Below are 15,914 nucleotides of genomic sequence, written 5' to 3' on the forward strand. Positions count from 1 at the left end.
GAGTCATTGGATACATTCAAGGCTGAGTTAGATAAATTTTTGATCAGCAAGGGAGTCAAAGGATATGGGGAAAGGGCGGGAAAGTGGAGTTGAGGTAAAAATCAGATCAGTCATGATCTCATTAAATGGCGGAGCAGGCTCGAGGGGCCGAATGGCCTACTTCTGCTCCTATCTCTTATGGTCTTAACAAAATTTCTCTGCTTTTCAATTCTATCCCTGTTCGAATATGGCAGATAACAAATACATTTTAAAAATGAATGAAGTTTGGCTTTGCTGGCATGTCTTTGGGCGTATTCATGAGTTTGTTTTTCTGAATGTTCTGTGGAGATTGCATCACTAGCAATATTTGCTAGCACCACTCTTTCATTTTGTCTGGAATCCTTACCTGTAATTATAGAAGCATGCTGCCCGGAAGCAAAGCAATTGGTAAATGAAGGGGAGATAGAGAAGGAAACAAGAGGCTGTTGCTTTATTACAATATGAGTTGACATAAATGGTAGTGCAATCTCTTTTACTCTAATGATTGATTACATTTTAGGTGAAAGAGAGATTGGTGCCAGCAGATAAGACAGTCCCGTATATAATAGTCTCATTTCCCCTTATTTCACAATTACATAAGGAAAGAGTATTGACTCTAGCATGATTGTTGCCAATTTATTTCTTCGAGTACTGTCTGCTCTTCCTGATATTCAAAACCTGGCATTTGTCATTATATGACAACTGATAAAAAAACAATTTCTCCATTTCTAATCACGAATGCTGTAAAAGAGGAGCAGAAAGATGTGCGGAACGTAGAACACTTATTATGCAGCCTCTGAATAATAATACACAAAATTAATGGTAATCTACCATTTTCCCCACATTTTGCTTCAATTCTCAAAGAGATCATCTGTTCAGAGTGAATATTTTTAACCAGGTCAGACTTGTTTGACGTAATTTGTCCTTGTGCTTGTTCTTATGGAGGTATTGGTCCATAAATAAGTTTCCTAGCTGGGATGTACATTTTTTCCCTCTTACTCTCTCTATAAAATGCTACTTTTCCAAAATAGTTTTTAACCTTCCTTCATTCTGCTGGGTAAACATACACTTGAAATTTTAGCACATCAAATGTTGTGAAAAGATATATTAAAAGTTAAAAAAAGCACAGATTGGCAAAAAAAAATGTATTTGCACAGTACAACAACTAGCACTTGTATAATAGCACCTTTCACATAACAAAACATCCCAAGACATTTTACAAGGGGATCAGCAGACACAGAGCAGGAAGTAGGAGAATAATTCCAGCCTCTTTCTTCCCATTCCAGATCAGTGAATTTCTGGGCTGCATCTCCTACAAGCTTAATAGGTTCCATTATCTGTCGATGTACTGCTTTATTTCATTTCATTAAATGGCTCTCTATTCTAGAACCATATTTAAGGGAAAATAAAAAATGCAATTCCTCCTCTTCTAATACTCAGGTTCAGAATTGCATTTAAACAGGCTACAGATTTAATGATGCTATTTCCATACATATGAATAATGAATAGTTTGATATTTAATAAATGATCATATGATCAGTCTGGGAAATTCCACGCGCAGAAACATCATCATTCAAGTGCTAAGCTGTTGGTGGTGTAACCTTGTCGACTTCCTGCAGCCCTCTGATTGCTTAGAGAGCTGGCTGCACTCCAACCAGCTCGTGTATATAAGACACGGAGCCTAGCTGAAGCAATCAGTCTATACATGTAAGACTTTTGAATCCAGAAGAAATTTTGTGTGGGAGACTTAACAGCTCCCGGTAAAAAAAAAATTAAAATGTGCCGAGGACTATCATCACTACCAAGCTGCTGTTTAGAAAGGTATGTTACTTAAGAGTTTTCAGAATGAAGAATTTCTTTGTATAGTGAAGGTAACTGAAGCTTTGGCTTCAGAAAGAATAATGCACTCAGTAGCTTAAAACTTGCTGTTGGATCAGAGTACTTCAGGATTTATATTTTGCTGCACTACTTATTTTTGTAAGTTAAGGTGGACCTAGGTTGTAGATTTGGGTTTTTTTCACAAAGCTGTGGCAGCACCAACTGTACTAGAGAACTCAATTTAATAATTCACAATCAGTTAAAAATAAATTCCAGTATTATACTCAATTGTCAAAATTGAAAAGGAACATTATGCAAAAGATGTTTTGTGCATTGGGATAACTGTGGAAAAAACTTCTTTAAATATCTTGGATTATGGGAAGGTAACAGCTGAAAACAATTTTAATTTTGAATCAATTTTCATCGATCGAGGACTTGGGATCCATAAAATGTTGAAAGACCGCGTAAAACAAATTTGTAGTGAGACTCAAACCAATGTCTGCTGTCCAGGCTATAATTCCATCATAGGTTAGTGGAGCTAGCAAAAAGGTCTTTTCATAGGGTTAACACACGAGCTTATAATTGTAATAAAAGGTCATGCTTTCTCCCAAGTTTTTTTTTTAACTCGGAAATAACAAGAGAAACCTGCAAATGCTTGAAATCTGAAATAGAAACAGAACATGCTGAAAATGCCTTCTGAAAGAAAAGACAGGGTAATATTTTGGATGTAGCCTCTTCGTCAGAACCCAAAATATTACCCTGCCTTTTCTCTTTACAGATGCTGATGGACCTGCTGTATGTTTCCAGCATTTTGTGGCTCTCTTTTTTTTAATTAAAATTAATATCCAGATATAAACGCCGTAAAAGCCGTAACGAGTCTTAAATTTCAAATTGTCTTTAGTTCCTCTCAGCCGATAAAGGATATTTATGTGTTGGAGCTTGTTGCCATTTTGGCACAAGCCGGGGTGTGCTGCAGTCAATCTGCAGAACAAGTGATATGGCAGTTGTTTCGAAGGAGAAATAGGTTTATGTACAGCAATTGACGACACCACCTGATTAAATCCAATTTAAAGTATACAGCCGGGTAATAAAGAAAGAAAAACAGATCCCTTCAAATAGCAAACTGTATGGATAGTAGAAAGGAAATGACACCCTTTAGCTAGTAAAAGTAGCAGTAATGAGTTAGTACATTTGCAAAATAGCTATTTCAAAAATTATATAATTTCATAATTACCATGGGAACATCAAAAGCTACAGATTTTCTTTTTGTGACTAATAATATTTTCTATTTCCAGGGCAAAGGGGATTAAGACCCGGTTAGGAATCTTTCTACAGAAGTCAGAGGCATCTTATGATTCTATTCAACCAAACAAGACAGAAAAAGCAAAGTCCAGGTGAGCACACTGCCAGTCACTGACCTAGATACAATGTAATCAATCATCAAAAACACTTTACCTCTTTTCTGTCAAATACACAATACCAAAGAAAGCCGTTGTACTTTTTTTTCCCCCATCAGGCCCTCCTCAGAGGAAGCGAAGAAATGGAGACAATCTCTGGACAAGATGCTTGCTCATAAATGTAAGTGTGTTTTCATGCTGCCATAATAGAGGCTGTATAAGGCTTTTCATTAAGTCATTTCAGTCGACATCAGTTGATGAGATAGATCTAGAAATTCTGCTTGAATGTTACAATGACTTCATTAAAATTTTTGCTAAGTGTGATCCTGGAGAATTTTTATAAATTAAAGAGCTTATGTAGATTTATTTAATGATTATAGACAAAATGTTTGCCGTCAGATATGCAAGTGTTTGAGCACAAACTTCAAACTTGCAAAATAATTCACTCATTAAAAAATGATAAACTGAGTGTAGGGCCAGTGGCTCAGTGTGATACTGAGCCATACAGGTTTCAGGTTTGATCCCTGTCATGTGCTGAGTTAAGTGTTAGGAGCACTATGCTTGCCCTCAACAGTCTGTGGTTAAGGAGGGGTTAAGATCAGCCTTGGCTCCTGCTCGCTATCGGATGACCCCACTGGGAAGCAAGCATGTGTGGACATCAAATGAGAACATGATTGTACTTAGTTGTGAGGCCCCCTCTTTCTCCTCCGTGCCCCACCTCCCTATCAATTTTTGAATAGCCAACTGAACTTACTGTCCGGGCTCACATATAAAGAACGTTCATTTGGGTGAGATAGTAAGGTGCTGATGGCACATCTGGAACTGCACGACAGCAAGAGATATCAGGATAGAAAGGGTTAAAAATTGATGAGGAGGAGGAAAACTAAAATGTTCTCCACACTTTTAGTTGTATTGAATAATAACCATAACGGGAACTTGAGCCTACAAACCCACTCCATTAAAGATAACAGATGATAATGTACCAATGTGCTGTGCTACTGAAACACCTGCTGAATTTTACATCCAAGCATATGGAAAGACAGACAGAAAAAGTCCAGCTGGTCTATTGAGCCCGTCCCATTCAGCTGTGTTGCAACTAACTCCCAATACTCCCCAACCACCAGCGGCCATGTATCTGCTGGGAGGGGGGCAAAAAAGACTTAAAACCGACTTCCCCCACCACCCCCCCAAGCCAATACAGGCAAAAGCTAATTCTTCTCAGACCCCCAAAGGCGATCAAAATGAGCTCAGGAGATAACAATGTCCATGGGGTACATTACCAAACATCCCACCTACCTTCGGTAAGCAACGATATCAGCCTCCTCCAGGAACTTATCCAGCTCCCTTTTGAATGTTTGCAGTGAATCTGCATCCACTGAACGAGTCGGCAACCTATTCCAAAGGTCAATAGTCCTCTGGGAAAAGAAAATCTTCCTGACAGTCCTATAGAACTTGGTTCTATGCTCATATTTTCTGACTATATTAAATCATTATGCTATAAAGATGGCTAAAATATGGGAAGAGAAAAGGCAGCACCTAAATCAATCTAACAAACTGAATCCAATTACTAAACTCTGAGCAATAAACTCGTGGTACTGGTGATAGGTGCCTGATGGGATCAAGTGTCCACAGAAGTGCTGCTCTGCACTTACCTGCTCACGGTTTTTCATATCTAGAAAGAACCATGGTCAGCGCTGCAACTGACACACCAGCTTAGGAATCACTGAGAAACTAACAGCAGAGCAACTATCGCCCAGGCTCCCAACAGCTCCCAGGGAACCCTTTCCCATGTAGTTCCAAAGTCCAGCCAGGACCAGAGGGATATAGGAAGCATGTGGTTCTCATTTCATGCTCCCTGGCAAAATGCCTGATGGGGACTTGGACTCCGAAAATGCATAATCAGAGTGGAGCAATGTATGAGGGGGAAGATAGCAATTATGACTCAATATTTATCTTTGAACGCTCTGCTCACCATCAATCCACCATAGGGAAACTCGGTCAGATTATTATCGCACATCAAAGGTCTATTTTTCTTATTTGATTCTTTTAAAATCCTAATGCACCATTTGTCATGAAATGTGAAAACATTTTGCAAGATTGAAAACATGGAACATAGTTGCTTCATCTTTAAATTAAACAGAACTCCTAAAGCTTTGCAACAATTACAATTATTTTTCCCCCTTTTCTTTTGGCAGATGGTCTGGCTGCCTTCAGAGCATTCCTCCGCTCAGAGTATAGTGAGGAGAACATCGAGTTCTGGCTGGCCTGTGAGGACTACAAGAAAACCAAGTCGCCGGCAAAACGGGCCTCCAAAGCAAAGAAGATTTATTTGGAATTCATAGAAACAGATGCTCCTAAGGAGGTCAGTCCCTTTTTATGTCTAATTGCGGACCATATGTAGTGTATTATTTTAAAAGCTCTTGTAAAACTAAACTAGTACTTCAACGAGAGCAATTTTAAGATTAAAAAGGAACGATGATTAATTTTTTTTCCGCCTCCAACTCCTGAATAGGTCAATATTGATTATGAAACCAAAGACTTCACTAAGTACCACCTTCTGGAACCCACGCACTCCAGCTTTGATGTGGCACAGAGTAAGATCTACAACCTGATGGAGAAAGATTCCTACGCCAGGTTCCTGAAATCCGAACTGTATCTCAATCTGATCAAACAAACAGAAAGAATCACAAGCCAGTCAGAGTCTAGTAGGCAGTCCCAAACGTGAACCTGGAAAAGGCGCCTCTTGGGGAGATCTTAACAGAGCAGCCAATGCAAGCTGAGGCCATGAAGGGAAGGCATAAGTGGACGCACAGTTTGAAAAGGGTTATTAATGAGATATCACTGTCAGGTTGCATGGTTTGGAGGCAAAGGCTTTTTAAAGAATTGGACAGAGAGATGCATCTGTGATATTGAAGAATGTGCTGAATAAAAAAGAGGTGTACACTGCAGTTAGAAGTGATGGGACATTTGTGTTAGATTCTTACACATGAGTGTTTTATGTTTATTGTATAAATTATTTATTGTACATGTCCATAAATTATTCTATGATATTAGTTACACGTTGTAGGAAATACAGTTTGAAAAGTCTCTGTATGAGGAAGAACTCATACTGATTTTGTTTTAGAAAACATAATTGCCCTCTGTAACAGTGTCGAGCTGGCTTCAAGTTTAAACATTCTGGGACTGCAGCAGTATGCAGCTCCATTCAGGATCATACTGGGGTCTTTCTGTGCAATTAATACATCTTCAGGCATGTGACACTGTATAAAGGAAGTTTACATTAACCCAATAAAAAATTTAAAGCAAGTTATTTGAAAATCTTATTACAAAAGCCAAATTCTAAATGAACAATAAAGCCCACACATTAAATTGGAAGTATGTTAATATGGGCTTGTAAAAGGGTTTGGTAAACCTTTTGACGGTGATTACTGATGTGCTGAATGTTACCGGGTTCTCTACCTGAATAAGTCTTAACATTGAAACATATTGTCTTACAGCATTTGCATTGCTGGAAATTTCCAGTGACAATTTGCTGCCGATCACTATTCAGTTCTGCTTCCAGTCCAGACTCCAAACTGGGACAGAATACTTGCAGCCATGTTGCGCCAAAGTTTAGTTTTTGCAGTCACAACACAATTTGTGTCTAGCACTGGTTTTGCATGCAAACTATTTATGTACAGGACTTTCATTTTCTCCAAATGAAAATACTAAAAGAAAGTGAAATAAAGAATGTTGTACCACATAATGCCTTGTGTCTTTTTTTTTGGGGGGGGGGGGTAGGGAAGAGGGTGGTGTAGATGAAACATATACAGTACAAGGTGCTAAAGTTCAAACTGTGTCAGCCTTGGCTCAGCTGGTAGCGCTCGTGCCTCTGAGTTAGAAAGTCGTGGGTTCAAGTCCCACTCCACGACTTGAGCACATAATCTAGGCTCCAGTGCAGTACTGTTGGAGGTGCCGTCTTTCAGATGAGATATTAAACCGAGGCCCTGGTGAATATAAAAGATCCCACAGCAATATTTGAAGAAGAGCAGGGCGGATGTCCTGACCAACATCCATCCCTCAATTGACACCACCAAAACGGATTAGCTGGTTGCCAATCTTGGTGCTGTTTGTGGGAGCTTGTTCTGTACAAATTGACTGCCACACTTGGCTATAAAAATCACAGTGGCTTCACTTCAAAAAATAATTAATTGGTTGTAAAGAGCTTTGGGACATCCTGAGGATGTTAAAGGTGGCATATAAATGAATGGACTTTATTTACTACTGCTATATCCCTTTTGTTGATATTCATATATTTGAAGTCTAAAAAATGTTTTTACTAAAACAAACTTTCCACAAATAACTCAAAAGTACATTTAAATCAATTTCTAACTTTGCAGATGTACGTAGGTCACAATATCTCGAAAATATAGCTGCACCAATTAATGCAAAGTTAACAGGGAGCACTCATGTTAAAGAGACATCTCCAGGGTGGGCTGGCTTCACCCAGCGCCCACCCCTCCTCACACCTCGCGTACTTGGCCCACCCCATTCACACAGCTGCCCGCCATCGGGTCTGCCTGGGCCTTCCAGCCCACCGGTCTGCCCGCTGGACCTTCAGCCTTCATTAGTCACCCATTCTGCACAGGGCCCGCTAAGCTGGCCTGCCCACTTGCTAACTCGCTTGCCAGTCCTCGCGGTCTCTGAGCTGCCCAATCACCCGGTCTTGAACCCTGAGATGATGGGCAGTATTGCAACTTTCTTGTTACTCCCGGTGGCCGCCAGTCACATAGAGTCCCCTCCTTTGATTTAGTATCATTTGTTACTCGTGCCCCGCCTTCACTGAGCAATTCAGGGATCTTTGCCTTTCCTGCCCGACACTGAGAAGTACTGTGATCTCCAACCCCTTTCCTTCCCCCAGAAGAGCAGCATTCTGACCCTCACTTACCATCCCCCATTGACCATCACAGCCCCTCCCTGCAACTGAACAGAATTTTACACCTATTCTCCACCTCTACATTGAGCGTACTCCCTTCACCCCCAGGGAGCAACATTTCACCAATTGACCTTCTCTCCTCTCCCCTCTCCTCTTCTCGCCCCCTCCCCCCCAATAAATAGTTTTAAAGACCCTGCTCTTACATCAATTCATTAACACTGCACTTCCACGGAGTAATACTCGCAGCTAGGAACACTCCTAGAGCATCAAAATGGACCTGACAGAAACCATTAATCATCCTCCAACCCTCTCCTCTTTCCCTCATCCTTCTTCTCATCTCCCTCCCCCCGCCACCCCACCATCATTTTAATAATCTATCTTTTAGGACCAAGTGATATATTTTACAACTAACTGCCAAAAAGGTGCATAAAGGTAGCACTCTTACCTTTTGAGTCGGAAGGTTATGGATCCAAAACTCACTCCAGAGACTTGAGCCCATAATCTATGGCGACACTTCAATGCAGTGTTGAGAGAGTCTTTGGTATGAGACATTAAACCGAGGTCCCGTCTGACCTCTCAGGTGGACGTAAAAGATCCCACTGCACTTTCCGAAGAAGAGCAGGGGAGATCTCCTGGTGTCCTGGCCAATATTTATCCCTCAACCAGCATCACCAAAAACAGATTATCTGGTCATTATCACACTGCTGTTTGTGGGACCTTGCTGTGCGTAAATTGGCTGCTGCGTTTCCTCACGTTACAACAGTGCCTTCATTGGCTACTTTCGGCTAACCTGGTGGTGCAAAAGGTGCTATATAAATGCAAGTTCTTTCTTCCTTATAATACATGTACATTGAACTGTTGTGAAATGGTTGTTTTGAAATGCAATAATCATTAAAATATTCAGATCCCTCCTGGCTCAGAGGAGTATCAAGTCATACAGATTGGTCGACTCCCAGTTTTGATACCTGGTCTGCACCGATTTATCTCTCAGCCGGGGCACTGGGGCCAATCTATGCTGGTTGAGGGATAAATATTGGCCAGGACACCAGGAGAACTCCCCTGCTCTTCTTCAGAAAGTGCCGTGGGATCTTTTACGTCCACCTGAGCGTTCAGACGTCTTGGTTTAACGACTCATACCAAAGACTCCCTCAACACTGCACTGAAGAGTCACCATAGATTGGCTACAATTGGCTTCTGGGCGAGGGAGAGGGGAAAATAAAGCTCAACCATAGTTGTTGTTCACGATGGTTATCCAGTGACCCCTGCTGGAAAATGTATGTGTGGATGCCAGGTGAAGACAGAATTGGGCTTGGCTGGGATGCCCTTCTGACGGAACAGTTTGCTGATACTCACAGTCTAGGCTCACAAGTGAAAATTGCCCACTTGGAGGGCAGTACCTGAGAAAGTAACTCCCAGTACGTGTCTCCTGGATTGGAGGGGAGTGAGCTAATAGAATCATAGAATCATAGAATGGTTACAGCGCAGAAGGAGGCCATTCAGCCCGTCAAGCCCGTGCCGGCTGTCTGCAAGAGCAATCCAGCTAGTCCCACTCCCCCGCCTTTTCCCCGTAGCCCTGCAAATGTTTTCCCTTCGAGTACTTATCCAATTTCCTTTTGAAAGCCATGATTGAATCTGCCTCCACCACCCCCTCTGGCAGTGTATTACGCATAACAATAATAATCAGAAATATCTTAAGCATTAAAAAGGGAAAATGTGACAATGATAGCACTGACATAGTTCTGTATGAGAAGACCCCAAATCTAATGGCTGTCCAATTAAATGTGTACGCATGTGTGGGATAGTATAACATTACAGGCTAAATAGCTTAGCATAAGCATAAAGCAGAATGGGATAGTTAGCATATAATGCGAAGGAAAAATGTTGCCTGCAGAATGATATGGAGGATATAGAATCAGGGAGGCTGAGATAAAACAGAACAACGACAGTTAGTGTATAGTACAGATAATGAATGTGGAATGATTCAGCAGTCGAGAGGAATAGTATAGATAAGCAATGGGGCCCCTCATCTCTCACTGCTTTGTGCCAAAACCAATTATGCGACATCTGCTGAGTCAGGGTGACTGACAGTTGCAGACAAGGAAACTGTATAGGAATGCGATCATTACTTGCCTAGACACCATCCAGAACAGGGCAGTTCACTTCATCGCGCGATTCTGCCATTGGACTCAATATTCGCCCCCTCCACCACCAACGCAGTATGGCTGTGGTATGTACAATCTACAGGATGCACAGCAGCAACTTGCCAAGCTTATTTCAACAGCACCACGACCTTCACCAATTAGAAGGACAAGAGCAGCAACGTCATGAGAACACCATTACCTCCAAATTCCCACCCATGTCACACACAATTCTGACGTAGACATAAACTGCTTTTCCTTCATCACAGCTGTGTCAAAATCCTGGAATTCCCTCCCTAATACAACTGCAGGAGCATCGTCACCACAAGGACTGAAGCAGTTCAAGGAGAAGGTCCAACACCATCTTCTCAGGGCAACTTGGGATAGGCAATAAATGCAGCCTTGTCAGTGTCAAGAACAAATATTTAAAAACATAGATGAACTTTGGTGCCTTTTTAAAAAAAAAGATTTTCTGTTTTGTTCATCCCAACACATTCCTCACTCGCAATGAAGCCATTGTATTCAAGACAAGCTGAGCAATTGGAAGTTACCTTTTTTACCCAATTAATTGGAAGTTACCTTTTTTACCCAATTTCAATTTGAATGACTGAATCTTAGAATCAGAGAATACTGCAGCACAGAAACAGGCCAATTTGCCCATCAAGTTTATAAGGCAGCTTTTCTCCCACTTTCCTGTCGGCTCCCTTTCTGAAATATGAAATTAAAAACTGGGAAAAGGATTTTGATTTTTTTTTTATTAGTTAGGTGACAAAAATTGAGTCATTTTATGAAATAACTGGACATTAGCTATGAGCTACAAAGGCAGCATTGTACTCGCCACCACTTATTCCAGGAATGTAGACTTGGCCTGAAGAATGTTCATGAAGAATGTTCCCTTGGAACAGATTCAATAAACACCTCCAAGAAATACAGACTTGGGGGGTAATTTTAACCCCCAAGATCAGATGGGTTGTTGGCGGGTGGGCAATAAAAATAGTTGTTTTTTGGAGCGGAACCGCATCCCGGCTCCAACGCGCCCACTTTCAGATTTAACCCAGGGTCATCAGGATGCATGCGCACAACAGGAACCCAGAAGTCCCATCCCCACTTAAAGCCAGCGGGCTAATAGCTAAAGGGGCAATTTAGGTACTTCAAATACTTGAGTTTTCTTAACTTTTTGTGGATTCTGAAACAGAAACGGATTTAACTTCTCCTGAATATGTCTCCAATGGCTTCTGAAACACGCCATTGAAACAGAGATAAGTTTCAACCGAAGCTCATTTGGTCCTTTAAACTAATGATTGACATATCTCAATAAAAGGTGAAGTATTGCAGCTGGGCACTCAGTTCTCTCAGGCAAACGTTTGGCTAGGAGTTCTTTGTGTTTAGACTGAGATTTCTTTGTTGAAACTGAGAATTCTTGTGTTCACGCAAATTTACCAAGGTTTTGAAGCCCACTGGCAAGGAAGGGGGCGCAATGGCTGTATTCCACAGTACGTCTGAGAAGGAGGAACCTCACCATATGTCGTGTAATTCTGGGATCTTTAGGTGCACAAGACAGGGGTGTGCACAAAGGACCTGGAGAAGAGCAGAGAGAGGACCAACAGAGGGGCCGACATCGCAGGAGGCACGACACACGTGAGAGGGTCTACAGACAGAAGTTGAACTTCCTGGACCTCTCTTCTACACAGGCTCAGAATGAGTTGGCAGGTGGTCACAGACATCTGCAGCCTCCTTCAGGAACAGCTACTCCTGGTTGGAGCTGGTGGCCACACATTGCCTATCGCTGTTAAAGTCACCACTGCCCTCAATTTCCTCACCTCCAGATCCTTCCAGGGCACCACCGGTGACATCTCCAAGGTCTCTTGGTCGTCAGCACGTAAGTGTATACGGCAGGTGTACGATGGCTTTTTTGCCAGCGCGTCCGACTACATCAACTTCCCCCTTGACGACATCAGCCAGATTGAGAGAGCAGTGGGTTTCAACTCTCTGGCTGACTTCCCATGGGTGCAGGGTGCAATCGATTGCACAAACGTAGCAAACCGAGAACCTCCACATGAGCCAGGGTTATTTCATAAACCAAAAGGGATATCACTCTACCAATGCACAGCTGGTTTGCGACCACTGGAGGAGATTTCTGCAGGTGTGTGCCTGATTCCCTGGCAACTTTTTAAAAAAATTTTTTTTTATTCGTTCACGGGATGTGGGCGTCGCTGGCAAGGCCGGCATTTATTGCCCATCCCTAATTGCCCTCGAGAAGGTGGTGGTGAGCCGCCTTCTTGAACCGCTGCAGTCCGTGTGGTGACGGTTCTCCCGCACTGTCATGATTCATTCATTTTGCGCGAGTCCAACATTCTGGACCTCTTCCACACAGAAGGCAAACTTAAGGGCTGGCTCCTTGGAGACAAGGGATACCCCCTGAAAACATGGCTCATGACACCTGTGAGAAACCCCACCAATAAGGCACAGCAGTGGTACAACCAGAGCCACATGACCACCAGGTGTGTCATTGAGCAAGCCATAGGCATGTTGAAGATGTGCTTCTGGTGCCTGGATAGGTCTGGGGGAGCCCTTCATTATTCGCCAGCGAGGGTGTCCAGAATAATCGTTGGGTGCTACGTCCTGCACAACATAGCGCAGCAGAGAGGGTTACAGGTGGAGGAGGACGAATGTGCTCATCAAGCATTCTCTGTTGGCGGCAACATTGAAGAAGAGGAAGAGGATGAGGAGGATGAGGAGGAGGAGGAAAATGAAGATGGACAACCCATCGCCAGAGCAGCTGTGCACACTGCTGCCCGTGATGCCCTCATCTCCAACAGGTTCTCATAATGAGAGGTGTAAAATGAAGAAGTCGAGATACTGAGGCCGCCTGGAACAACCACCACCCCACCCCCACCCCACCTCACAAAACAATCACCGCCACCCCCCGCACAAAACAGTCTTTCAACCATGCATACACCGGGTGTCATCATTCACACAAGGGTCGCAGTAATGGCCAAGACGTGGCAGTGGTGATAATGATTAAATTTAACGTGCCATAACAAACCAAAATGCATAAATGAACAACATGATATCTCCTGATTAACAAGGGAGTCAAAGGTTATAGTAGGTAGACTGGAAAGTAAGGTTGAGGTCACAATCAGATCAGCCATGATCTTATCAAATGGCAGATCAGGCTCGAGGCCTACTCCTGCTCTTAATTCGTATGTTCGTACGTATGTATGTTCATCATACATCCTGGTGCATACCCTTGGTCAACTAAAATTGCTTAGCCTTTCTCTTTCTACCACTTCTACGTGGTGCATCCCCGTGGCTTCAGCAGAGGTAGAGGCAGGCTGCTCAGATCCCTGTCCTGACTGGTGAAATGCTCTCCGCCTACGACCTCTGGGTTTTGGAGCCCGTGAGGGCCCCGCCAAAGGCTGCTCCACCTGGACCTGTGCAGGGACAGACTCGACCATTGGGAGAGGAGGTAGCATTGCGGGTTGGTGGGGGCAATGGGTGAGAGGTGGGAGCGCTTTGAGTGGCGTCCCCACTTCCATGTCCCCTTTTGCCATCATCCCTCTCCCGGGCCAGGGTGACATCATTCCCACCACTCTGCTGGACAGCAAGCTGATGAGCAGATGTGCCGCTTTCTAAGGCCACGGATGAAGTTTCTATGTGCCTGTTTAATGTGGCAGATACGTTGGAATTGCAACAATTATACATTCCTTTCTGGCGCAAAAACACAAAAGGAAAAGTGGCCCAACCATGGCTAACAAAAGAAATTAAGGATAGTATTAGATCCAAAGAGGAGTCATATAAAGTTACCAGAAAAAGTAGCAAGCCTGAGGATTGGGAGCAGTTTAGAATTCAGCAAAAAAGGACCAAGACATTGATTAAGAGGGGAAAAATAGAGTATGAGAGTAAACTTGCAAGGAACATAAAAGTGGACTGTAAAAGCTTTTACAAGTATGTAAAAAGAAATAGATTAGTGAAGACAAATGTAGGTCCCTTACAGCCAGAAACCGGAGAATTTAAATTGGGGAACAAGGAAATGGCAGAGCAATTAAACAAATACTTTGGTTCTGTCTTCACGGAACAGGACACAAATAACTTCCCAGAAATGCTAGGGAACCAAGGGACTAGTGCGGGTGGGAAGGCAAATGGTATGTTGGCCTTCATTGCAAGAGGATTTGAGTATAGGAGCAAGGATGTCTTACTGCAGTTATACAGGGCCTTGGTGAGACCACACCTGGAGTATTGTGTGCAGTTTTGGTCTCCTTACCTAAGAAAGGATATACTTTCCAAAGTGGGAGTGCAGCAAAGGTTCACCAGACTGATTCGTGGGATGGCAGGACTGTGGTATGAAGAAAGATTGGATCGACTCGGCCTGTATTCACTCGAGTTTAGAAGATTGAGAGGGGATCTCATTGAAACCTATAAAATTAGTAAAAAAACAGTGCTGGAGAAATTAATGGGACTGAAAGCCGATAAATCCCCAGGGCCTGATAATCTGCATCCCAGAGTACTAAAAGAGGTAGCCATGGAAATGGTGGAGGCATTGGTTGTCATTTTCCAAAATTCTACAGATTATGGAACAGTTCCTGCAGATTGGAGGGTGGCAAATGTAACCCCACTATTTAAAAAAGGAGGGAGAGAGAACACAGGGAACTACAGACTGGTTAGCCTAACATCAGTAGTAGGGAAAATGCTAGAGTCTATTATAAAGGATGTGATAACAGGACACTTAGAAAATATCAATGGGATTAGACAAAGTCAACATGGATTTATGAATGTAACTGGTAGAATAGATAAGGGAGAACCAGTGGATGTGGTTTATTTGGATTTTCAGAAGGCCTTTGATAAAGTCCCACATAAGATGCTAGTGTGCAAAATTAAAGCACATGGGATTGGGGGTAATATACTGGCATGGATTGAAAATTGGTTAACAGACAAGAAACAGAGAGTAGGAATAAATGGGTCTTTTTTGGGGTGGCAGGCAGTGACTAGAGGGGTACCGCAGGGATCAGTGCTTGGGCCCCAGCTATTCACAATATATATCAATGATTTGGATGAGGGAAATAAATGTAATATTTCCAAGTCTGCTGATGACACAAAACTAGGTGGAATCATGAGTTGTGAGAAGGATGCAAAGAAGCTTCAAGGTGATTTAGACAAGTTGAGTGAGTGGGCAAATACATGGCAGATGCAATATAATGTGGATAAATGTGAAGTTATTCACTTCGGAAGGAAAAACAGAAAGGCAGTCACCAGTCACTGAAAGCAAACGTGCAGGTGGGAAGGCAAATGGTATGTTGGCCTTCATTGCAAGAGGATTTGAGTATAGGAGCAAGGATGTCTTACTGCAGTTATACAGGGCCTTGGTGAGACCACACCTGGAGTATTGTGTGCAGTTTTGGTCTCCTTACCTAAGAAAGGATATACTTTCCAAAGTGGGAGTGCAGCAAAGGTTCACCAGGCTGATTCGTGGGATGGCAGGACTGTGGTATGAAGAAAGATTGGATCGACTAGGCCTGTATTCACTCGAGTTTAGAAGATTGAGAGGGGATCTCATTGAAACAAATAAAATTCTGACAGGGCTAGACAGACTGGATGCAGGGAGGATGTTTCCCCTAGCTGGGGGGTCCA

The 15,914-nt window shown here is 42.7% G+C and overlaps 1 protein-coding gene across 1 annotated transcript; it reads left to right on the forward strand.

Moving 5' to 3' along the window:
- Positions 1-1,703: 1,703 nt before the first annotated feature.
- LOC137325495 (regulator of G-protein signaling 5-like) lies at positions 1,704-6,978 on the forward strand. Its single transcript, XM_067990655.1, has 5 exons — positions 1,704-1,839; positions 3,132-3,230; positions 3,353-3,414; positions 5,429-5,595; positions 5,746-6,978. The coding sequence occupies exons 1-5, from the start codon at positions 1,796-1,798 to the stop codon at positions 5,956-5,958; spliced, it is 585 nt and encodes a 194-aa protein (XP_067846756.1). The 5' UTR covers positions 1,704-1,795; the 3' UTR covers positions 5,959-6,978.
- The last annotated feature ends 8,936 nt before the right edge of the window (positions 6,979-15,914 follow it).

This window comes from Heptranchias perlo, chromosome 9 (genome assembly GCF_035084215.1).
Source record: "Heptranchias perlo isolate sHepPer1 chromosome 9, sHepPer1.hap1, whole genome shotgun sequence".
In the NCBI taxonomy this organism is placed as follows: domain Eukaryota; kingdom Metazoa; phylum Chordata; class Chondrichthyes; order Hexanchiformes; family Hexanchidae; genus Heptranchias; species Heptranchias perlo.